The sequence below is a fragment of the Sphaerodactylus townsendi genome, linkage group LG03, assembly GCF_021028975.2.
Source record: "Sphaerodactylus townsendi isolate TG3544 linkage group LG03, MPM_Stown_v2.3, whole genome shotgun sequence".
NCBI classification, from domain to species: domain Eukaryota; kingdom Metazoa; phylum Chordata; class Lepidosauria; order Squamata; family Sphaerodactylidae; genus Sphaerodactylus; species Sphaerodactylus townsendi.
Genome location: NC_059427.1, coordinates 64393256 through 64419035, shown reverse-complemented (window position 1 = coordinate 64419035; position 25780 = coordinate 64393256). Strand labels below are relative to the sequence as shown.

Below are 25780 nucleotides of genomic sequence, written 5' to 3'. Positions count from 1 at the left end.
TAGGAGACGCCATCACTTGGGACCACATGCCGTTTGAGATTCTTTCTTGTGATACATCCTAACCTATGCAAGTTCTCATTCCCATAGAAGCCTTGCCAGTTGCTATCTCACACTGAGGATAAGCACAAAGAAGGCAAGTCTCTTTGAGAATCATGAAGTCCTACAGAATGAATGAAATACTGATGGACATAAGAAAAGTGTAGTATTCTCTATATCACCCTTTGAGGACGAATGCATGTAAAAGGAAACAGTGCAGCAAGTCAAAGGAAAAAGGAGAAAGGATATAACCCCTTCAGAACAGGCTCAATATCAAACTAACTTTGGTTAAGAACAAGAATTGTCTTATCTAATGTAAAATTTGTTGAAGCCAGTATGAAAAAGAAGTAGCTAGTATTACAAGATGGTCAGATTGAAGGCTTGAAGCCTGAAAGTAATAATGAAATTCCATGACTTTAGTGGTTATCATTTTTAGGATATCAAGTTGGCAAGGTTTCCCGTGTAAAGCATTTCCTTCAGCATTCCTCCCTACAGTTTTTTAAAGTGCAACAACTATCAACTTGGACATTAACAGATATGATACTATTACTGTGTTTCCCCGAAAATAAGAGTGTCTTATATTCATTTTTGCTCCCAAAGATGCGCTATGTCTTATTTTCAGGGGATGTCTTATTTTTCCGCTCCACAGCTGCATGCTCTGGTCGACGGGGATGCTTCCAAACAAAAACTTCGCCACGTCTTACTTTCGGGGGATGCTTTATATTTAGCACTTCAGCAAAACCTCTACTATGTCTTATTTTCAGGGGATGTCTTATTTTCGGGGAAACAGGGTAGGATAAACTGAAACTCATGGAGCCATATGGCAACGTTGTCTATTGCTAAGGATACTTTAATAGACAAATATCTCGCAGATTCCTCCATCTTCCAAGACTTTCAATGATAGCAGAGTAATAAGTTACAGCTGTTCCTGGCAACTTTGAAGGACTAAAAGGAAAACTTCATCATAGGGAGATTGCAATCTCATGTCAATCATTTCTAATCATTTGGAAATCATAGGAATATGCCTGACACTAAAATAAAGACATTAAAATTAACAGACCAACATCTAAAAGAAAGCATCAAAACAAAGCCTTACTGTACAGGTTTATTACAAAAAGGCAAAAGTTTCTAAAAATGTTTCTTAAAAAAGTTTCTAAAAAGGCAAAAATTTCAAAAAAAGAAATATTTAGCTGAAGAACTAATTGAGGGACTCCCTCTCTCATACAAGAAACAAATACAAGATAGAAGCTTTTATAATAGAGGTTCTTTGGATAAATAAAGCCAAGGTGAAAGCCTGTACTTCCCTTTTAGAGAAAGTGTACTCTAGACATGATATCTATTTCGCAGTAAATATTACCGATCTCGTCAGATCTTAAAATGAACAAAAATACTGACATTTGGAGTCTGACATTTACTGTAACATAGTGTATTACAGATGGTTCAACTACTCATTGGGGCAAAATAAAGTATCAACATATGGCTAATCAAGCCTTGACAATGCAAGAACATTTTAAAGGGGACAGTGAATTCTTAGTCATCATTATGTTGTTGTCTATTGCTGACAGTCTTGCTAAAGTAATGCCTTGTTTGGCTGTTGTGGGTTTTTTGGGCTGTGTGGCTGTGGTTCAGTACTGTTTACTTACCAGCATGCATAGCAACATATTTACTTTTCCCCATCATTAAAAACATGCATTAAGGACTCTAACCTCTTTCCACTGAGGTATTAGGAGGACTATAATGATGATTGTTTTCTCAAACATCATGATCACTATGTATAATGCACACTGGCCAACCCAAGCACTGCACTGCAGCGGGTCACCTATAAAAGAGCACACAAATGATCAGCACAGCCATTTGGTAGGCAAGGCACCACCACACTGACATAAGTTTTAAAACACCATCATACATAACAAAAAAGTGTTGATCTTCAATCTTAAAAACCATCTACACTCTGCCATGATAGCTCTGTTCATCTGAGAAGGGGCTTCTGGAGGCACCATCCTGAAAATGAGCAAAACCAACATCTGCGTGTACATGCGCATTATCTGTTGTTGCCCTCCCCACACCTTATAGAATGGGCTGTTTGATGAGAACAAGAAAGCTTCCACTCTGACCTGCTGCAAATGGAATTATTCAGGACGGTTTGTTTACATAGGCAAAAGGGCTATAGTGCAATGAAATAATTCAGAAACATTTTTGGTAAAGGGATAGGGACTGTACATCATACATATACTCTATGTCTTGCACTAAGTGCAATAACGTTTTTTATTTGACTTCTAGACTAACTACATCTATAATGACTCATTAGTAGGAGTTACATCAAAGACTGCAGAAGTCCTACAGATAGGGCATCACTGTATCCTATATATAAAATCATGGAGCTGGATGGGACTCCAGGTAATGCAGTTTGTCCTTCACATTGTACAACTTTCACCAGATTCTTCACTGACTTCTGCAGGCTGCACCTACTTTGTCTCCCCACCCCCCAAAACTAAAGCCCAGATAACTATGCATTACATTTGAATGCCTCTTTTTCTTAGGAGGGATTAGAACAAGGATTCCTAGGATTCCTAGGCAGTCAGACAGCCAACTGGGTAGTGGCCAGAATAGGCCTTGCTAAGCTTAAATAACAACTGCATCTACGATATATGTACCTCCAATATCAGTTATAGCTAGCCTGCATCAGGACTGGGCAAAGTGCCTACATGCTAGTAACTTTCACCAAGTTATGCAAACTTCGCTTACAATGCTATGCAATCTTACTTGGGAGTAAGCCACACTGGAGGCATTGGGACTTTCTTTGAAGAATACTCATATAGGATGCTACTGCAGGGTTATTTTCAGCTAAATAAGAAAATTAAGTTTGTGTTGCATATATCATAATTCATATTAATTTTGCTCTGAGTGCTCACAAATTGTTTTATTCGTTTCACTATCTTCATAGGCACAGAAGGTGAGTTGAAAGGCCTGTAATTTCCTTTAAGACAGACACAATATTTGCTTCTCTCTAGACTTCTAGGACAATACCAATTACTAAGATACATTAGTCACCCTTCAATTATCGTATTTATATTGCTATTTTAAATGATCTAGCTGAAATCACTTTTTGTGTTTTTAATCATGAGCAAATGAAACAGTCATTTTTCTAGATAGGGAACGATACTCCTTAGAATAAGTCAGAGAAATACATACTAAAATTTAGGGCAGCTGAAAGTTCCTTCTTATGCACACATACAAAAACACAGAATGAAGCACCAAGCAACAAGATGAATTTTCTAAAAACCTGCAGCACAATACAATTTGCTCTATGGCTTTCAACATGCAGTGTCAGCGCATCTAGAGCGCTGCTATTCTTTTTATATTTCACTGCCTACTTTCAAGTTAATTTTGAGCCTGGAAACCGCAATGGAAAGTCAAATACCTTTAAGCAGCTGTAATGTAGAATGGACCTTGGCTGTTTCCTTTTCTGGCAAGGTTTTGAAAGACATACACCAGATATTATATTTGCTAGTCTTGATGTTTATAATAGTTTTATATTGATGCCATAAGTCTCCAGCACTCAACACTCTGAAGCCTGGAAGTTCCCTATAAAGCTATCTAATCTGTAACCATTTTCTAGCCACAAACCATTTCAGCACTTGACTTGAAACTCTCATATTCTAGATTCTGAAATGGTGTATTACATGTATGTACAAAGTAGTGAGTCCAACATAATACAACTGGATTTACTGACCTAGTAAAGGAGGATTGGACCATAAAACTGATTTTGTGTGTGTGTTAGGTGCTGTCAAGTTGCTTCCAACTCATGGCAACCCTATGAATCAATGTCCTCCAAAATATCCTTGCTCAGGACTTGCAAACTCCGGGCTGTGATTTCCTTTATAGGATCAATCCATTTAATGCTGGGTCCTCCTCTTTTCCTGCTGCTGTAACTCTTTCCTAGCATTATTGACTTTTCTGGTGACTCTTTATCTTTAGTATGACAGCCTTAGCACAGTCATTTTAACATCTAATGACAGCTGAGGTTTGATTCGAACTAGAATTCTCCTCAACACCAGATTTCAAAGGAATCTATTTTTCCCCAGTCTTTATTGGTATCTATATTCAGCCTTGTATCATTGGATACACTGCAAACAAACTATTGCATAAAATCTTCACCAGTGTATGACTCCTCCATGGAAGTCATATACATGCAAGAAATTATATGATGACAAATCCATCCTTTGTTTTGAGTGGGAGATAATTTTTAGCAACTTAGAAATTGAAGAATAGTTCAGTTAATTTTTAAAAATGCCACTCGATCTTTTAAATGACTTGCCCTAAAAATATGAATACTTACCCACGTCTTTTTTAATATTCACATGTACCAAAAAAAAAAAATGCTTCCCTATAAGGCATGTCAAAAAGAGAATCCTTGATGTTTTACCCAAGACATCTTAGTTGCATACACTGTAATCAATACGACAGAAATATGCCAATGTAGAAATCAAATTATTCTGAATGCTAGACACATTTTTAAAATGTATATTTTAAAGAGGCACTATCTTAGAAGTATTGCCTTCTATGATTAAGCGAAAGAAGACTGCCTCTTTTAAGATGGTACCTACTGCCAGCTAGTTCTAAAGTACCTGCATCAGATTAAGTAACACATCTTCAAAAACCAGTTGGGACAGTTGTAGCAATTAATTGGGACAGTTGACTAATAAAATTAGTGACTAAACACAAGTTATGATTTGTACAACTTATGATTTGATATTCAAACAAGTTTTCAAAATTATACAAAAAACAGAAACCTTAAAATATTACAAGGCTGTGGAAGTCTTAACCACTTAACCAAGAATGACTGAGAATCCCAGAGTCAGTGTCTTCCAAATGTTGATTTATAATATATCCAATTATTTTAAAAACCTAAATATCAAAGGACTGACCAACACTTGAAGCAAACCCGTTTCTGCTGTTCAAATACATGTTTCCTTCCATATCCATCCAACACTTAGTATGAAAATTCCTTATCAATATAATTTCCTTATGAAACAGTGTGGGAAGGCAAAATGGCCATTTGCTTCCTGACATGAACACCTGCGTAAGATCACACATGCACCTTTCTCAGTTACTAATAAATGCACATATACAGCAAAGTAGAAAAAGCAGCTACTGTACTCCTTACTTATAGGTTACAACGGTATAAGGACTTTCAAATACATCAATTTCTAGCACTAACTCAATAAAAAGGAAGACAAAACATACTAGTTAATGCCCTCTGACAGGAGTTCAATAATTTAAATTTTGCAATGAATTGCAAATTCACTTTGCTACAATCTACTTTGTACACTTCAAATAAACTGCAACTTCTGCAATGCCATGAGTGGCAAAATCACTAACCAGACAAATCATCAATGAAAAAGCTAGAGCTGGTCCGGAGTTATGGGCTGCGGTGTCAACAGTATGTGGATAACACCCAGCTACTCTTGACAATGGCGGGCTGTCCACACTCGGCCCCTGAGGCTCTCCAGCACAGTTTTGAGGTTGTGGCTGGATGGTTGAGAGCAAGCAGGCTGAAACTGAACCCAGTGAAGACAGAGGTTCTGTGGGTGGGTCATGGGGAAATGCCATTTGATTTTGGATTGCCTGCATTAGCTGGTGAGGGATTACAACTGTCCTCAATGGTGTGCAGTCTGGGCGTGATTCTGGACTCCAGGTTATCCTTGGAAACCCAGACCTCTAGGACTGCCCAGATTGCTTTCTACCATCTTTGGCAGGCACGCCAATTGGCCCCATACCTCTTCGGCACTGACCTTGCCACAGTAATCCACGCAACGATCACCTCTAGGATGGATTATTATAACTTGCTCTATGCGGGCTACCCTTGAATTTGGTCCAGAAATTGAAGCTCGTACAGCATGCAGCTGCTCGACTCCTAGCCGGAGTCTCAAGCAAGGACCATATCACTCCTGTCCTTTATCAATTGCATTGGCTGCCGATCGAGTACCGAGCCATCTTCAAGGTTCTGGTCTTAACCTTTAAGGCTGTGAGTGGTCTTGGACCCACATACCTGAGAGACCGCCTTTCTCCATATTGCCCTATTAGGCCTCTCCGCTCCTCAGAGGGGAACCTCCTGGAGATCCCTGGCCCAAAAGATATCCGGCTAGCCTCTATGAGGGCCAGGGCCTTTTCGGTGGAACAAGCTCCCTATGGAGATCAGGGCCCTGCAGCACCTGAATGAGTTCCGTAGGGCCTGCAAGACAGAGCTGTTCTGCCAGGTTTTTCTACTTGGCAAGCTGGGCTGAACATTATGATATATTGGCCTCCTGTGGGACTGTGAGGGAATCCGCCATCTTTGGAAATTCAGGTTTTATTGTTTTATGGGTTCTGCTGATGTTTTATGGTTGCAGTGGTTTTAAGTGTTTTACTGTTGTTATTGTTTTATCAATTGCACTCCGCCTCTTGGGATGGGCAACCTAGAACTCAAACAAACAGACAGACAGACATTCTTGTGTGAGGAGAGAAGAAGCAGGAGAAAAATAGTTGATTTTCAACCAGAATTCAAAATAGCTGTCACAGGGAGCCTAAAGCACACCTAATACTACAGAGATTGCAATTAAGTTTTCAGATTGCTTTCTTATATGAGTATGAATTCCCTTTTCCCCTTCCTCCCCTTCCTCCCCCTTCCAACATAAGTGTAGCATTCCACCATTCCTTCCCTTACCAACATAGTCTAACAATCCACCAAACTAACTGGTATTAACTTTCATTGGGTTTGCAAATGAGCTTCAATCCCTATTTTCCAACTCTGGTAAAAAGCTCACTGGTTAGTATCTGTACAGGTATTATGCTACAGTACACTAAGGAAAGGAAGAAAAACAATGAAGTAGTATGAGGGCCTACAACGTGGCTAAGAGATCAGTAGTGTTAGAATTGTTAGGCTAGCAGTCTGCTATTTTGTTTTTACTGACATAGCATTCCCGTCATATTTAATAGCAAAGTAGTACAAATGCTACACAGAAATCACTCCCACTATCCCATCTGCTATGTGACTAGGAACTCCTTCTGCATATGTTAAAATGTCAATTTGCTCCTTGAGACAGCATCAGATCAAATACATATACAGTCAGGCTTCTAATACAAGATTCATCTCTGTGGGCCATCAAACAATGAGTTAGTAGGGATCAAATAATGTGCCTGGAAAAGCAGATGAGGTTACAGGAGACACACAATTACTTGCTCTCTGTATTTCAGTGAGGAGAGAAAATTCTGGCTCGCTTTTTTACGCCTAAGTATTGAGGAGAATGTTCCCTTGATATGATGCCAACACATAGTGGGCAGATAAGCCTTTCAAATCCACCAATAATTACATGACAGAAGTTTTGATGGTTTCCGTTTTAGCCCTCTTCCCCTTACCTCAATATTCATCTTCTAACAGTTATTCCTTTTCCTTATCACATCCAGTAGTCACATGGAGAGAGATGGGGGGAGGGGCACAACCACTCATGCTATAGTGTTTTATTCTCATCTGGTCTGTATCCAATGATACAAGGCTGAATATAGATACCAAGCACTAAAATGGTAGGGCAGGATGACACTCATGCAGAAGTTGTGGTCTTTGGGTATGCCCAAGCAATTAAACAAGGTTTTTAGTTTCTATTGGCAGTAGTGTACCAAAGGAGAAGAGCAAGAAAACCCCTCCAAGAGTCTGGCAGAATCAAGAGAATGGTACACTGCCAGGTAGAGAGACCTGGGATGACCACTGGGTGCTTAGATGCCTTGGAGAGCCAAAATGGAATGTGGCTACTCCATAACACTAGTTAATATGACTAAGGAACCCACCACATCCAGATGCAGAAAACATCTGAACATAATTGCTAAGAGGCAACAACAGAAGGCAACTTTGGCTTTAATACCCTATTTGCTGGATCTCCAGGGAAACCGGTTTATTATTGCAATATATATTTTTAGATTATTAAAAATGCATTATACAAATTTCAAAACAGGAAAAATGAGAGAAAAAAGAATACTACATTGTAGGGGAAAAAATACATCATAGCTTCTAATCTGTTACTAATAGGAGATCCTTCTCATTCCACTGAGCTATGCAGAGATCATTCTGTAATAAAGTTTCATCATAAATGTTTATCTAACCCAGGGGTAGGGAACCTTTAACACTCAAAGAGCCATTTGGACCCGTTTTCCACTGGAAAAGAAAACACTTGGAGCCGCAAATAATTTTTGACATTTAAAATAAAGATAACACTATATATATAGGGTTTTTTAAAAACCATTTACCATTTACTGCAGGGCGGGCAAGGATGAAGCCGGTGGCTTGGCCTCGCTAGCCGCTGGGAAGCGCCCGACCCGCTCCAATGGGGCAGGCGAAAGGGGAAGCCCGCGGCGCGGCCCAGCTGCCTGCAGGGCGGGCAAGGATGGGGCCGACGGCTCAGCTCGTGGAGCCACAGTGCAAGGGCAGAAGAGCCGCATGCGGCTCTCGAGCTGCAGGTTCCCTACCCCTGATCTAATCATTCTGAAAAATCATAGTCTAGCATTTAACCATCATAGTCTAGCCATTATAATAAAATTTAAAGAGCCTGGAATTTTTTTGGTAACAAACATACATTAGTAGCAAAGTTTCTATTCTTAACGTAGTATCTAAAAATAACCTATTTTTCATCTTTTCAACTATAGTTTTCCAATATTTCACTGCATAAGGAAATTGCCACCTCATGTGGAAAAAGTCTGCCATCAGATAGTTACAAAACTAACAACAGCAATTATATATCCTACCAAGCTTATTATGTGAGCCATCTTTAAAAGAATTCTCTTTAAATACAAGAGATATAGAAAATGAAAAACCAAATGAAAAGGCATACTCCCAAACTGCTGAGATCTCATAACCCAAATGTCTATTCCAGATGCATTGAAAATTAGGTCTGGAATTCAAATTTATAATTATCTCATATAATTTACATGGAAGATACTTCCGTCCATTTAGAAAGAGTATTTCAAATTATCTCATAAGTTAGATAGAAAATGCTTCCCTCCATTGAGAAATAGTATTTCAAATGTTAGAACAACTTCTTAAACCTACCTATGTAAGAATTTTTGTAGACAAAAAGCTTTTCAACTGAAGGTATTATAGAAAGGTTCTCTGACCACTGACCAATCATATGCTGTCATTTTGTTATTTGTGTTTGTAGTCCTATAAATACCACAACAAGATTACTTCCTTTTTAAATGGGAGTATAACAGATAACCTTGTGTCTTATTCAGGTCTCTTGACTGCAAAAGTGAGAGGTGATATACCAGCAGAAAATTTATTTGAGTACATGTCCCAGATAAATAATGAATGTATTTGTACCTTGGCTGTCAGACAAACTTTTTTCTCTCTTTTTTTAAATCCAGTCACAGAAAAGTTCTGATGGGCATTTTGACAACTAAATAAGACACACAGACAGGGAAAAGGGTCCTTGAGGGAATACCATATGACAGAGGTAAGTTCTTCACCCATTGGTGGAAAGCAGTGCAAGAAGAGAGACATACAAATCTCCATGGGCAGGGAATTCCATCATTTTAGTGCCCAGACTGAGAAGGTCCTTTCTTGGGTTGCCACTCATCTAACTTCAGATGGTGAGAGCACCCAAAGCAGGGACCATAAAGACAGATGCAGTGGTCAGTAGGTAGATTCACAGATAGTCCTTAAATAGTTGGCTATGGAGTAATATAGGATGCTGGATACAGCAGGACTGCTCTTCTGATACTGAAATTCTCCTCCAGTTTCATAACAATAGTATCAAGTGGATAGTCAGATTAGTCTACAGCAGTAGGACAACATTTCAATCTAGTAGCAACTTAAAGATGAAACAAATTTTTCTAGGGTATAAGCTGTATGAGCCAATACCAGTGGTGGGATCCAAAAATTTAGTAACAGGTTCCCATGGTGGTGGGATTCAAACAGTGGTGAAGTGCCAATGGGGCTGGGCGGGGCACAACGGGGGCGTGGCTGGGCATTCCGGGGCGGGGCATTAATAATTTCTCTGTTACTGTAAAAAACTCTTACTGTAAAAAAAATGTTCCTAATTTCCAGCTGGTATCTTTCTGTCCATAATTTAAACTCATTATAGCAAGCCCTATCGTCTACTGCCAACAGAAACAACTACTTCTCCTCTAATTGACTGCCTGTCAAATACTTAATACTTTCACATACTTAATTTTGTTTCTAGAAATCAAAAGAAGGATACTTTCCTTAAACAAGGTACTTTACCATATTACTAAAACATGTTTTTAAAACAGCCCAACAGGGAGAATTATCCCGTTTTCTACCTTCGCTAACCAGCCACATAGGAAACAACAGGACTTTATGATTTTTTGACCTAATGGAATTTCTAATGGAAAAGCAGACGCAATTAGTAACCCCCTCTCGGCACACACAAATAATTAGCAGCCCACTCTCGGGAACTGGTGAGAACCTGCTGGATCCCACCTCTGGCCAGTACCCTGGGAGTTTTTCATTGGTCTTTAAGGGGCTACTAGACTTTGTTCTTACAGTGCCATGCTTTCTGGCTTTACCTGTTGCAGGTAACCCAAATTTGGGGGTAGAGAGTGGTACTCTATGTCTGGAGTAAAAAATAAATTAACCTTATTTCCTCAGGTTGTTAGAACAGCAGTGCTCTGGACCATCCATACAGACGAGCAAGACAAAATTAACTGTGTCATTAGGACTGCATGAAGATTTGTTTGCTCTAGCTGCCCTCTGTCATGCCTAGTCTTATACTGGACCTGCTGAGAGGGAGTTTTCACACTAATATGACAGAAATAATTCCTCAAAATGAAATGCTACACTAGACATATAGTTTAAAATACCTAGCTTTTATTGTAAATCTTCAATTAGTTATCTGAGGCAAAATTTTCAGATCAAAGACGTCACATGGTATTCGTTTGATTTGTGCCAGAGCATAGGTAACTAAAGCTACAAAAAATTTCCCTGTGTTATTTAGAAATATTTTGAGAAGAATAATAAGCTTTGAATAATGTAGGAAAAGGAGATAAGACACAGCATAAAACTGTTTCTCACTGAAGCATTGCAATAGAGGCTTGGATCCTGTGGTAAATCTCCACTAAATGAAAGATTTCTGTCAGTTCTTGGCCCTGACCAGGCTATGGCAGCATCAGGCTGTTTTGGAATGGAGTAGTCAAGAATTCAAATCATATAGCCAGGGACGTAGGTAAGGGGGGGTCATGGGTTTAATCTCCCATTACATATCTGGCAGGGGGGGATAAGGTGCTCTTGCGCGCCCCTCCCGCCCCAGCTGTGCCACCCACTGGGCCCAGGCAACCGAGTAGCGGTGCTGTAAAGGCGTCAGTCCCTCCCACTCCCAACGAGAGGCCAGTGCGCGGGGGGGAATGGAGCCGGGCGCATGCGCGCACAGCAGAACTAAGTGAAGCCACCAACACAGGCAGTCGGCATTGCACGCTTGCAAGCTGCAAGCCAGCCGGCTGGGGAAAGAAAGTCTTGCGTCTTGCGAGAGCTCCCAGGCTCAAAACCTGCTTCCCGAGAGGCGAGACTTTCTTTCCCCAGCCAGCTGGCTTGCAACTTGCAAGTGTGGAATGCTGGCTGCCTGTGTGGTTGGCCTCCCTCTGTTCTGCTGTGCATGTGCGCACCCCCCCAGGGGTGGGTGAGGGCATAGCCCCGCCCCCCGAACCCACCCCATTAAAAAGCTATACCTATGTCACTGCATACAGCACTAGCCTAATGGTTCCCAATGAGAGTGGCAAGGGCAGAGAGGGCCCGTGCGCCTTGATGCTTCTCAAAAATAATTCAGAAACAAGTATCAAGTCTTAATCATTGTATGGGGTGAAAGTGCCTGGGAAGGCTGGTTATTCACCCAAACCAGACAGCTGTACACAGATTGCTGTAGAACATGCCCATTATTCTTGGCCAACTGAAGCACTGGTTTTAATGGGGAAAGACTGCAGTACAGATGTTTTGGGGGAACATTCTACCTCACAAGATCAAGCATCGGTAATTCATAGTGATCAAGCCCCTTCCCTGGAAAAGAAATGCTGCAGAATCTAAAACACTGACATGTAAATCTAAAAAAACACCCCATCCTATTCAAACAGTTTTTGAATCAATTGGTCTCAAGAAGCATTTTAAGAATGAAAATCTTTACCATATTCACCGAAGTGAAGAGACTCCCATTGCCGCCATTCAACAATGCTGCTTACTGCCCGCACACCAGCGTAAATTAGCAGCATTCCTAAGGTGGCATCTAACAGAAAATTGATGAGGTACCTACAATGGTGAAAAACATATTTGAGAAATCTAATTATGGGCATGATTACTGAAAATATATCATTGCACACACTAATAAGTATTGAAAATTTCCCCACTACTTCATGTAGATCTCAGCCTCAGGCAATGTTCATTTGCTACCTTACAGGTTTAATTTTTGCAAACACAAAAATCTAGAATATGTACAACAGCAGTCATAGACTAGAGGATTTTATGTTTCTTTCCTTATTGTTTGCAAAATTTTAGCACTACTCCCTAAATACGCACTTGAGTGGTTAAATTACCATTTTTTCCATAAAAAGCCACCTATTATACATGTAGTCAACCCATTTTCTGCATACTGCTTTTCTTTTTAATGTGCAGTTTAACAGCACAGTCTGTCTCTTCCATGCTATCTCTTCAGAATGTTCCTTTGAGGGAGATCTATACTGCTTGGAAACTGAAAATTTGCTCTTTAAGCCTACAAAAATCGGATAGAAAATAGACCCAAAAGCAAGATAGATGGGGTTAAACTGAAAGAGAAAATAGGTCTCATCTACCCTGCCTTTGTTTTCTAATAGAACTCAAACATGCACATACAACAGATAAATGATATTCTGTTACTTTTTAAAAATGCCCCAGACAAAACTTCTTAATATAAATACTTGGAAAAATGTGAATGGTAGGGGCCATCTCAGAAAGAACAGATTGGAGGGAATGCCTCTTCTGAGATGATGCATGTAGTATGTGCACGTAATCTAATGAAGGTGTTTCTCTTCAAAATTTAATAAATTTGTGTATTAACAGATTTAATCAAGCAAAACTTAAAGACTTAAATGAGTAAGATTTTATTAAGCTGCAGAATTAGTTTCACATAAGATAACATGGGAGCATCATAAGATTTCTTAAATTATGACTCTGAAATAAAGTTGCTTATTTTGCACGCACACTACACAAACATAGATGTCTATATGAGATTTAACCTTTACTAATTGTCTCCAATACCCTGCTTAGAACATTTTTGGCTTCTCCTGCATTTTTTCATGAGAATTAGTACACAAATCTAAAGTTTTTTCCAATTATATTTAAAAAATTCCATTTGCCTTAAGTTGCTTTTAGAGGCTTTCAAAAACACTACTGTGGAAGTCAAAAGAAGCTGTGAATGGTTTTTAAAATATCATAGAGTGTTTCTGGATGTCTAGAGAATAAAGAAGTGAAACGAGTTCAGCCATTTTTATCAGAAAGCCGTGTTCGGTAAAAATAGAGGTTGGCTCAAGCTTATAAGACCACCAGAGGTCACTGTTGAGCCTGCAAATATAAAGCAGTATCAATGCTGTACCACTGACAGTTCATCTATTTCTCCACTTCTTTGGCACAATTATGCCACCTTGAGGACTACACAATTGATCAATTAAAATTTAACTCAAAGTTCTTAATTTGAAGAATATTGTTACATTTAGGAATACCATGATCAAATTCCATTCTGTACTTCAAAACCCCTTTTTGTCATATGTTGCTCTCAACTAATACATGAAGCATTTCATATATTTCCAAGTTATATATATTTATTTCCAGTGGTGGGATCCAAACATTTTAATAACAGGTTCCGATGGTGGTGGGATTCAAACAGTGGCGCCGCCGCACACACGCACCTCCAGTCTCTATTGGGCAGGGAGGTTGCTTTAGTAATCCCTTCTCGGCACTCAGAAAAAAATAGTAACCACTTCTAGAGAAGTGATGAGAACTGGTTGGATCCCACCTCTGTCTATTTCCCATCAATGAATACCTAAATCCCCATCTACGAATACCTAAATCCATGGATCAGGGCTGCACTTATCCAAAACAGATTTTTTTTACAAACTTAGGGAACTCCATGCACTTGCAGAAAAAACTAAAATGTTTTTTAAAAATACACTGGGTATTTAAATTTTCCTGAAATTAAATAAAGTATTGTATGTGCATGTACAGATAATGAACTTACCATTGAAAGGGGGGGGTGGGTGGGACGGTCCAGTGATGGTTGGGGCTGCTGCTGCATGAAGGCACCTGCTTCAGTGATAGAGGCTGGGAGCCCAGCTGCAGCAGCTGCTGTTGAGTGTGTCGGTGGGGGGATCTCAGCAGGCCTATCCAGAGCTGAGCTAGGTGAGCAGCTGAGAGTGGCCATATGTGCAGGGACGGTCGTGACAAGCCCACCTGAAGATGGGTGAAGTGAGCTACTGGTAGCAATGATGTGTGAGGGGGAATCCACCCTGTATTACACCAGGTGAGTCATTAAGAGTGACAGTATGTGTGATGGTCTTGGCAGGTCTGCCCTGTGCTGCATGGGATGAGCCACTGAGAGCAGCAATATTGAGGTGGAGAGGACAGAAAGAGAGAAAGAGTGATGGGAGAGGAGTCAGGGAGAGTGACAGGCAAGGGGTAGACAGTAAGAGAAAAAATGGCAGGATGGAAAAAGTGAGAGGAAGGCCAACAGGGGGACAAGGGAAGAAACAAGGGTGGAGGGAATACTCCCTCCCAACACGCTTCTTGCAGGTCTCCATTTGTCTGTTCTATTAACCAAATCAAGTGTTGTTTGGAACGGCAAATTCACAGTATCATTTTCAACTGAACTTCAACAAGATCATTCCACAAAGCATTAACATACATACACTTACAGCGAACAAGGGTCCTCTCCAGTAAGGTCTGATAAATACACATTGGCAAAGTGGATGAACAACATCCCTATGGCTTGTTTTGAAGTATCCAAAAACCTAGAGAAATATTAAAAACTGACTTCACCAAAATTCTCACTAGATTATTGTGAAATTAGAAAGACAAAACTTTAACGAAAAATATCAAACAGGATACTTCCTGCATGCCTCATGGTCTAATCCTGCCAGTGTAGCATTGGAGGATAATAAGTTCTCTTTTGAGAAAGAGGAGATCAACCCAGTTGTAAGCTCCACCTTGCCAGACATTTCTGGTGAAACCAGTTTCTCAGGGCCTTCCCAAAGGGACCACGAACCAACACTAACATCGCCCCCAGAGCCAGTAGGGCTCTCAGGCCTCTAGGCCCCTGAGTGGACCAGCCTGTGATCAGACCTGCTAAGGTCTCCTGAAGCACCCCAGGAGCAGAGCAAGTGAAGGGCAAAGGCTGAGGCTTGGACCATGTGGAAGAGTGTATGCCTGATAGGCTGTTGCTTCCCGTCTACTAAAGAAATGCTACATGAGACTGATGTTGCCAAATGATCCGAGGTTCCAATTCACCTCCTGGGTAAGGAGCTGATCCAGCATGTGGGGAAGAGCCAAACACAGGAACCTGTGGCACCTGAAGGGAAACACTGTATTTAAGGCTACAGAGAGGCCCAGTAGGATCAACTTGTCTGTAGTCTTGCTGACCACCCCACCAGCTGGGGTGCCATTTTTGTTACCTGGAGTAGTTTTAACTTTGGAATTTGGAATATGTAACCTGACCCTGGACTAATACTTTGGACTGTGTTACTGGACTTGGGATTATGATGCAAGAACCCCTGCTATCAGACTCTGTGGTAAATGGAACTTGCCTCCCACCTGGTAACCAGGATCCTTTTCATTTATCCTAGCAGAGGATTATGAAATTTACTTGATCAGAAGAATGGGAATCAAGTGCAACTAAAATATCTGACTTGGAGGTTAAATAATCAAGTAAATTTTGTATTAATTATTCTGGAGTTCCAGAAGATTCTGGCTCATTATTAGCACTTGAATCTGGAAATCCAATTCTGTATTTCACCAGGACCATCCACTAAGCCCAAATAGTATGGATTATCTTGCCCTTACACTTTGGGTGCATTCATTTTTCAACATATTAATATGTACAACCTCACTAAGAAGTATTCCATCTCATGAAAAACTATTTTGCATGGCAACTGCCATCTCTTGCTCCTGGAAAATACTACCGGGTAGATACTTGTAACAACTATTTTAACTTGGAAGCAATTTTATTAAAAGAGACAGCAATTTGGCTTTATTCACAGGGACTTACTTTCAAACATGTAAATGACTGCAGCTTTTGCTTTCACATAATATGTCTCTCATTTCTAAGCAAAGCTACATCTACAGTGCTAAAGGCTCAGATAAAGATTCTGGATTACACTCCTAGAAGCCGCATGTGTCTGTGAGTCAATACATTTCTTATTGGTACAACAACCTGTACAAGTCTGGATAAAAGTGTGGAGAAAAATGAATCATGAAATAGGAGTCTTAATTTAAATCAGTTATTCAGAACTGCTCTTTCTTCTGCATGATTTAAACTGCCTGATCTATTCGCATGCTATTCACATGCTGCTTTATTCTGCAGTCCTGTACTCTGTTTGGCTAACTTAAAGGGAATGCTGGGAAAATGATGCTGACGCCTGCAGTAATTATCCACTGAACTGGCCCCAACAAGGGCATCCACTTTTTAACCTGCCACCTCCCCCCCCCAAAAAAAAAATTCAAGTGTCTTATGCAGAGCATGGCGAAAGGGTGACATGGGCTGTAATAAGTCCCCAGGGCCTCTGTTTGCCAGCCCAGTTCTAGAATAGCTGACTCTTTATAGCCATGGCCCTACAAAAACTGAATAAGCAGCAGTAGGCAGTGCTGATTAACAAATGTAAATTTCAGTGAAGGTGGCAAAACTTTTAATGGACTCTTGAAAAAAAGGAAAATGTTTCAAGAAAGAAAAAAAATATTTTATTTCAGCACTTTTGGCAAACTGACAGCAAGGAAAAAATTCACATTACATTCTTTGCCAGGAAAGGGAATGTTTCTCTTACCAGAACTCTTTACAGTGTAAATCTAAATAATCAACTGTCCCTGTAGCTTGGCTTTTCCAGTTCTTAAGGTGAACTAACGGCCATGGCTCAGTGGGAGAACTTCTGCTTTGTATTCAGAAAATCCCAAGTGTAATCCTCAGCACCTCCAGTTAAAAGGACCTAGTAGTTATAGCTGTGAGAAGAGATTGCAGAGCTGCTGCTGCTCTGAGTGGACAATGATCTGGAAAGACCATGGCCTAATTCGGACATCTATCAGGCATAGAAATCTAATATAGCTACATTTTTTCAAACATTGATTGTTGACACACACCAGGCAGTACTATAACTACCTCCCTCTTTTAATGCATTGCCAAAATCTGTACAAAGAACATTTAAGCACTTACCATACCCTCCAAGGCCGTCTTTCATGCTTTGGTTCTCTGAAGCGTTTCACTGAAAGAAAATTAAAGATAATCAGTGGATAGCTATATTTGAAATAACTAATCTCCCATCAGCTGAATCTATGTAATTTTGAAATATTCAATTAAATGAAATTTTAAAGTCACTATTCAGGAACAAATTGCAACCAGATTCTCCCAGTGACAGCGACATGAAATTAACTATTTGTATCTTTCCTAACATTTTCTATTAATGTTTAAACACAATTGTTTCTATTCTACCAACTGCTGGATGGAAGTGAATTCTGCATTCTCTTTGCCACAGCAGTTGTTTAAGATCCCCAGAAAGAGTAGTCCCAGGGTTATTGGATCTGCATGAACAAGTCCCAGGATCTGCATGAACAAGTCCTAGGGTTATTGGATCTGCATGAACAAGTCAAATGATGAGGGGGGGGGGGGTGCAGTAATGCAGAACGACTAAAACCTCCTGCCACCAGAGCTGCTTTGGACATAAAGGCAAACTATGTGTTCCACAAAAGCAATAAGTGATCTGAAGATTGTAACTTCAAACTTGGTATGGCTTTACATCAGAACCAACCCTCAGTTAATTTCAGGTACTACTAAAATTGCTACAGCAATATTCTAATCAGTCATACTTATGCAATTGACAGTAAGTAAAGAACAGAATTTTTTCCCCCCCAAACCCGAAAGTCACAATGAGCTTGCGGCTCAAAGTAGTTTGTTCACTTCAACTGTGACACACAATCCATGTTCACATAACTTGATCTAGTTTGAAAATGAGAGCAAACTGCTCAACTTGCTTTACAGCTCTCTGGCCCTGAGGAAAGGTTGATTGTTTTGATGATAGTTTCCATTTGCTTAAATACAGTATTTGAAGAGCCTGTTCTCACAAGCCTAAGAAAATACAGGCTACAATTAGCCAATGACCTACACATCATGTATTAACTTTTACACTCACCGTAATTTGGCTTTATGTTAATCTTCATACTTAACTGTGTATTATTGAGAGGGTGGGGAAGTTACACAGCTAGATCTCAGAATGTAAGGAGTGAGTGCTGATTGAAAAATGGCTTATCAAGAAGGGATGTAAGATGATATTAAAAATGGAAAACAATGGATCAACAGCTTAGCATAATGAAAAATAATTTAGGATCAAAGGCATTACAATAGAGGCATATGTTAAAATGGTTCATTGAGAGACTGTCGAAAAAAATGAAAAAAACCAGGTCTGCTTCTCATAAATGTTTCAACTAAAAGAAATTTAAAAGTTAATGCATTTCAAGCAACCTGAAATCCAGCAGACTGGGAATCAAATATATGCCAACAAGTAAAAATAGCACATATATTCAGCATCATGAAATGCTACATGCTACCAAGAGCTTACTTTTAAAAATTCTGGTGAAAATTCTGAAGTCTACTTTATAAGAATTACTTCGTATCTAGCTCAGTTCCGCAGGGCCTGAAAGACAGAGTTGTTCCACCAGGCTATGGTTGGGGACAGTAACGGTATTTCCATCTTAAACTGGTCTCCTTTTCAGCCTGATTTTTAGTTGTAGTTCTGTGTTTAAGTTGGCTTGTTTGTGTTGCTTCTTGTTTGGTATATTTTGGTCTTGACTTGGTTCTAATTGATACTGATCACTGTTGATTATGGGAAGCAATTCTGCTGCCCCAACCCTTGTTGAATGGATCAGAAGGTTGCCATATTAGAAATTGTTTTAAACATTGCTTTAACTCTATATTTATGGTTATTCACCACTCTGACCCCATTCGTGGAGAGAAATATGTAAGCCACATTATTCACCACCACCACCACCATCACCAATTTTACTATGCCCTCAGCAGAATATGATAACATTATAAACCTTCAGTAATAATAATTCTAAACACAGGAACAACATTTTATTTTTATATAGATATTTATACCCCCCCTTTTCTTCCCACTAGGGAACCAAAGCAGCTTACAATATTCACCCCTCTTCCATTTTATGATCATAACCACCATCTTCTATGATAGGTTTGAAGAGAACAATTGCCCCAAGATCACACAGTGAGCTTCTGTGACCAAATGGGGAATTTTGTGGGTACAAGATTTACTCTACTGTGACCTCAATTATGACTTAAATACTCAAATCCTCCTCTACTCATTCACTAGTGCCAGACAGTCCCCTTTCAAAATGCAAGGCAAGCCAGGCCCACCCCACAGAGGCCTTCATGTGCTCCAGGACCCACTTCTCAATGTCAAGTCCAGACCAGGCTGCAACCAGACCACTGCAGCTAGAGCACATGGGGGGAGGGGGAGGAGGAAATGGTGGATAAAGTTCCAATTTTATTTAGGTCATGATGAGAAACAAGGTATAGTGTCCTCAAACAATCCAATCAGAAATACACCATCTACACTTTAAAAGCAAGTTGACGACCTACAAAGTATTTCATTCTATCTGGCAACTCTAAAAGCCTTGACCCAAGTATTAAGTAGTCTCACTTTGTTTGATACAACATGAGGACTTGCTTATTAATATAACTTTTAGACAGAGACAGGGTGTGGAAAGTTTAGAAAAACATTCAGAGCTTCCCATTGGGAAATATCTGAGCATCACACAAAAACTGAACTTCAGTATTCAAATTAAAATTGCCATTGGTTGTTATTGTCAGTGGATCCAGAGTAAAGTTTCTCTGGCAAATCTTTTGTATTGGAAAAAGTGAAAATTAGTTCCCTTTTATACCTAATGACTTACAACTAGGATGACATCATTAACACCACACAATCAGAGTTGTTAGGTCTAAAGTATCAAATCACAGGAACCAATCATTGCATTTTCTGGCTAATGGTCCAAGGTGATCTGGAAGCTAGGTCAGTGGTTCTCAACCTTCCTACCCTGTTTCTCCAAAAATAAGACATCCCCTGAGAATAAGACGCAATAGAGGTTTTGCTGAAGTGCTAAATATAAAACATCCCCTGAAAATAAGACGTAGCAAAGTTTTTGTTTGGAAGCATGCCTGTTGACCAGAGTATGCAGCTGTGGAGCGGAAAAATAAGACATCCCCTGAAAATAAGACATAGCGCATCTTTGGGAGCAAAAATTAATATAAGACACTGTCTTATTTTCGGAGAAACATGGTAATGCCATGACCCTTTAATACAGTTCCTCATGTTGTGGTGACCCCTAACTCTAACATTTATCCATTTTCCTGATGGAGAACACTGATGCAGAGAGTCTTAGGCAACCCCTGTGAAAGGGTCGTTCAACCCCCAAAGGGATCCCGACCCACAGGTTGAGAACCACTGAGCTAGGTGAACAAGTATCTGTGTGCTCTGACCAGCCAAAAGAGGAAGTCAGTTCTGACTCTCTCTTTGATGCAGCATCCCTGCCTTGTTTCTGAACACTTGGCAGGGCTCCTGATGGTCATGAAAGGAGTTCACCCTTCATCCTCATAAATGGCTTTCACTGAAATCCCTTCGTGGACCCTAGAGAGAGAAACACTGCCTCCAGGAAGATAACACAACAAATTGGCAATGTAGTGGTGATTGAGCTGAGAAGTTGGGTGGGCACAGTTATGGGTGCAGTGGAGGCTAGAGCTCAGAAAAGCCTTCCCAGGAAGAATGGCATTTGAAGAGAAATTTGCACTGTGAAGCAGCTTGACATATAGAACAGAGATTGTTCTGCCTTAACTGATTGTATCATCTTTAACATATGCCATTGACAAAGAGACCTTTTCATCTACATCATGAAGCAGGGATTGGAAGGTAATTATTTTACTGTGCTACACTTGAAAAAAATGCAACACTGTGTAGCTTTCCAGAACTGAACCATGTAATTATCTGTTACTTTCTTCCCTTGGTGTTTAATAATAGAACACAAATATACAATGAAGACAATGGGCATTAGATTCAGAATAAACAAAATTACATCTTCAGCCAAAAAGTAACTAAACTGAGGAATTCCTATCTCAGCATTTAATAAACTCAGAGAATCCAGAAAGGATAGTATATACACAAATATTTTCACTGATGGTCCCCCTCCCCCATGCCTTAAGGAACATAACTATAGATGATTTCACCTGCTCCAACCTTGAAGGGAGAAAGGCTGCCATTTTTTCAAGGCTTAATCTGCATGGCCTCTAGATCCCAGCAATAATATAGCTCTGCCTGCATAATGATTACTACCTGCCCTAGACTTAGAACTCCTATTGGATAAAAAAACAGCAGTGGAGACTGGGGGACCTTTCACCAGTTTTGGCTAGTGACCCAGCTGTGGCCTTTTGGGGAAGGAAAGATCTTGCCATGGTGGTGAATGCCCAAGTAACATCTAGATCAGATTACTTAAATGCTTTCTATATGGGGCTGCCCTTAAAGACTGTCCAGAAGCTACCAATGGTTCAGATTACTGCAGCCAGAACACTGACTTTAATGAGTTGTAAAGACCATATCACTCCAGATTTGTTCTAGCTACACGGGCTCTCAATTTGTTTCTGAGTCCAATTCATAGTGCTGGAACTGACCTTTCTCTATAGCTTGGGCCCAAGCATACCTGAAAGATCTATTCACATACAAATCTGCTCAGTCTCTGCAGTCATCTTCTGAGGCCCTGTTTCAGGTGCCCTGGCTAACTGAAGCTAGACTGGCACCAACACAAGAAAAGACCTTTTCAGTCGTTGCGTTGAAACTTTAGAATTTCCTCTGCAGATAATATCTGTCTCCCTCTATCAGTCTTCTGCCAGCAAGTAAAGACTTTTTTGTTTTGTTTGACGTTCCTTCACTATGACTTATTAGCCATCCTCCCTTAGTGTGTATTTATATTAAGTGTATATTATGTTTTATTTAATAGTTTTAAATATTTTATACACATTTGCATTTAAAAAATTTTTTTGATGTCTAAAATGTTTTAACATTTGCAGCCTCGAGAACCCTAAATTGGATGGAAAGGTGACATACAAATATTTTTAATAAAATAAATAAAATGGAAAAAAATGCCAACATGTGTATATTTAAGAACACTATGGAAATTCAGTGACATGATACTGATCAACTGGTAGGCGACAAAATAAATGGTTTGCATACAAAGCTCTAGAATTAGCTCTTCAAAGATGTAAAATGAAGTTGAGGTTTGCCAACAGGCAAAATGTGAGCTGTCAACTGGAAAGGAATAATAAAATGAAACCTGAAAGTTGGAAAAGATTATGTTTCTTTTGTAAGGAGGGGAGATAAAACAAATTATTCCAGGCTCTAAGGCTATTTCGTTTGTAAAAAAAGGCTAATAACTCAAGACAACTTACAAAAAATCTGTTTTACAATAAAGAAACTGACATCACAAGCAGAGTAAGACAAAAAGTTTCCTGATTGGTAACAGGGCTGATTTAGACAAGAGATAACATCTTTACTGCCATGTACTGAAGTTATACCTTTCATTAGCAGGTTATTTTTAAAATTTAATTGGAAGCTCTACATACTTAGAGAGATCTTTCATGTAAGCTCTGCACTTTCTCATGACTCAGCAAAGAGTTTTTTTTTTTAAACTCAGGTATGACCTAATTATCTGGAAATTAATCAAATTTATATAAAGAAAGTGCAGCTATTATCACCAGCAACATAATGGCAGAGTTTATTAATATAATGTTAACAGATTACATTAATTTTTTTCAAATTCCTAAGTGAAAGCACAATTCTTAATTCCAAATCATGGGGCTCAAACCAAACAAACATGTGATGACATACAATCAAATGCACACGGTATCTGAACTGGTAATAATACAACAACACATCTGTAGTTATAATGTGAACATAACACAAAATGTGACATATACCAGGAAACCAGGTATTTTTGAACTGAGCTCTAACACACTCCAGTATTCTACTCCTAAAAACCGAACATAAACCCAAAAAGTATATCCAACTGCTACAACAGGATCTAGTTATCAGGAAAAGTCACACACACCCCCAATTGGGGAAGACAATTGAGGAAGGAGAAAAGACAATTGGGGAAGGAGAAAGGCATGTTAAGGGACAATTAAAATTAGGAGTTATGAAGCAGTTGGAGACAAATTTTTCCATAATACCAAACAAGCATGGAAAATTAACAGATTGATCATGTGTTCTACCAGTTTTATTTTAAAACCAATTACAATTCACCAACAGTGAGATTTCAGGGAGTGGTTACTACATCAGCTTGTACCTTTGTTACCCTACAAGCTATATATTTTATTTATTTATTTATTTATTTATTTATTTATTTATTTATTTATTTATTGTTTAGATTTTTATACCGCCTTATCCCCAAGGGGCTCCGGGCGGTGTACAACATAAACCAACACAATACTAGATTGGGGAGCAAACCATACAAATACACAACAAATTACATAGGCTCCATCCATTTAGATATTCATTAAAAACTTGCTAAAATTCCATTAAATTCCATATGACTCACTATGGTAGCCTGAGCAATTAGCTCTTCATACTGCCATTTAATTTTCTATTCCTAAACATTGCCATTCAATTTTCTATTCACACGTCTACTGCTCTGTTAGCTATATATCTTCCTCTTACTACTAATGCTTGTGTAGTTTTGCACTAATCCTATTACACTGTTCATGCACTGTCCTATGTTGTAGCATTACTCAGCATTATGTCATTATTTTAATCTCTAGCTATTTTTTTCTGTTATTTTGTTTATTGAGCATGTGCTGTACTCAATAAACCCTAAAAAAAAATTATTCAACTTTTTGCCTCTGAGTTTTTATGTGCACCCCAAATCCTAAATCTCTTTGGAGAAGTGGCTAGTCAGCACTTTGTCTACACTTTCCAATTCCACTTCTCCAACGTTTTTCCTCGATGAATGCATATATTTGATGAAACAGACTCTAGACCACAAAAAACCTACAGCTACAATAAGTCTGTTAGTGTTTACAGTGCCCCAACTATTTGGCTGTTGTGAATAAACACAGTTATCTTGTGTGTTCCATCCAGTCCAGCAACGTTTACTCTAAAAATCAGCGGAACTGAGAATCATCTTCACAGATCATTTCCAGCTTTACGAGAGATCTTTTTACCTGAAGATGATGGTTTCTGAACCTGGGGACTGCAACATACCAATTATGTACTCTAGGCTAAACTATGGTCCCTCTTCTCATCAGAAAAACTATACCTGAAAAAGTAGACTGATCTGTGACTTCTTGCCACCAAGGTGTGCCATAGAACTCCCTGTTCTTGGAAAAGTTGTATGTCCCTTTCACTCTGCAATACATTCTGTGGGACTGGAATTTTGACAGAAAATATGTAACATTTTATAACAAGCCAAAACACTATACTTTTTTGTAGCATAAAGAAAACTCCAGCTGTAAAGAAGTTCTAAACTGGCCCAAATGTCTTTATACTTTGTGAAATAAACTTCCTTCACCAACAAAAATATACATTGCACAATATTAGAGCTTGCATAAAAGTTATTTGCCGTAAAAAAAATTGGAAGGGCAAAGAGGCCAAATCACAAAAATCATTTCAGTGGGCTGTACTTTAGATAAGATACCAGATTTAATTCTTTAAAGTTTAAAGAATTGTTTCCATTTCATTAACACATTTGGTAAGATCATTAGTTACATTGCTGCAGCTAAAATTGTGGTGGGACTAGCCACTACACCTGGTTAAAAAAAACCCTTAAAAACTGGTCACCAAACCCAGCTACCATTTGTGGGCAATTAGCTGTGAAATCAGTTTTAACAGGAGACTATTACAGGCAGTTGCTTAAGGGTTTAAGCTAAATATATTTGTGTAAATTTTCTAAACACTGGTTATTCAGTCTCGTCAAAAGACTTATCTCTAATTCAGCAATAGTTAACATCAGAAGCCAAAAATATATATTTAAAACGCTTATTTTATGGAATTGCCTGGGCTAGTTATACATCTTCAAAGAGGAGATCTTTCTTGCAAGCTGTTAGATGTGCTTTGCCACTGGTATACTATCTTTGGAGAAGGGGAAATAATCCTACAAATATAATTGTCACTGGCAATCAAAAATTCTCTGGTAGCTTGTAAAAGAAACCATTTGCAGTTTAGATAAAATGCTACTTTACTTGTAGTCAGAGACACAGTATAAATGTTATTGCCACCTTCTTCTATGTTATGGAAGGCCACCACCATGGAAACACTTGCCAATGTGATTTGATGTTTACTAGGTAATTAAAAATGCTTCAGTTTAATTTTCCAGATACTTCAGATAGCTTCAGTGCTATTTTTCAGATATTTTTACAATAGAGCACTACAAGGGTCCTATGCTTGACTGACTTTTTTAGAACTTCTTAGAAGAGGGGTCGGCAACTTT

General features: G+C 39.2%; 1 protein-coding gene across 1 annotated transcript in view; it reads right to left on the bottom strand.

Moving 5' to 3' along the window:
* The window catches only part of LOC125429285 (musculoskeletal embryonic nuclear protein 1-like), a 76580-nt gene that overhangs the window by 25866 nt on the left and 24934 nt on the right, over positions 1 to 25780 (bottom strand). The window contains exons 2-5 of the mRNA XM_048490266.1: positions 17457 to 17505; positions 14953 to 15048; positions 12198 to 12319; positions 1743 to 1855 (exon numbers count right to left, since the gene is read on the bottom strand). Coding sequence (XP_048346223.1) covers positions 1743 to 1855; positions 12198 to 12319; positions 14953 to 15048; positions 17457 to 17505 — 380 coding nt within the window. The remainder of the gene's footprint in view (positions 1 to 1742; positions 1856 to 12197; positions 12320 to 14952; positions 15049 to 17456; positions 17506 to 25780) is intronic.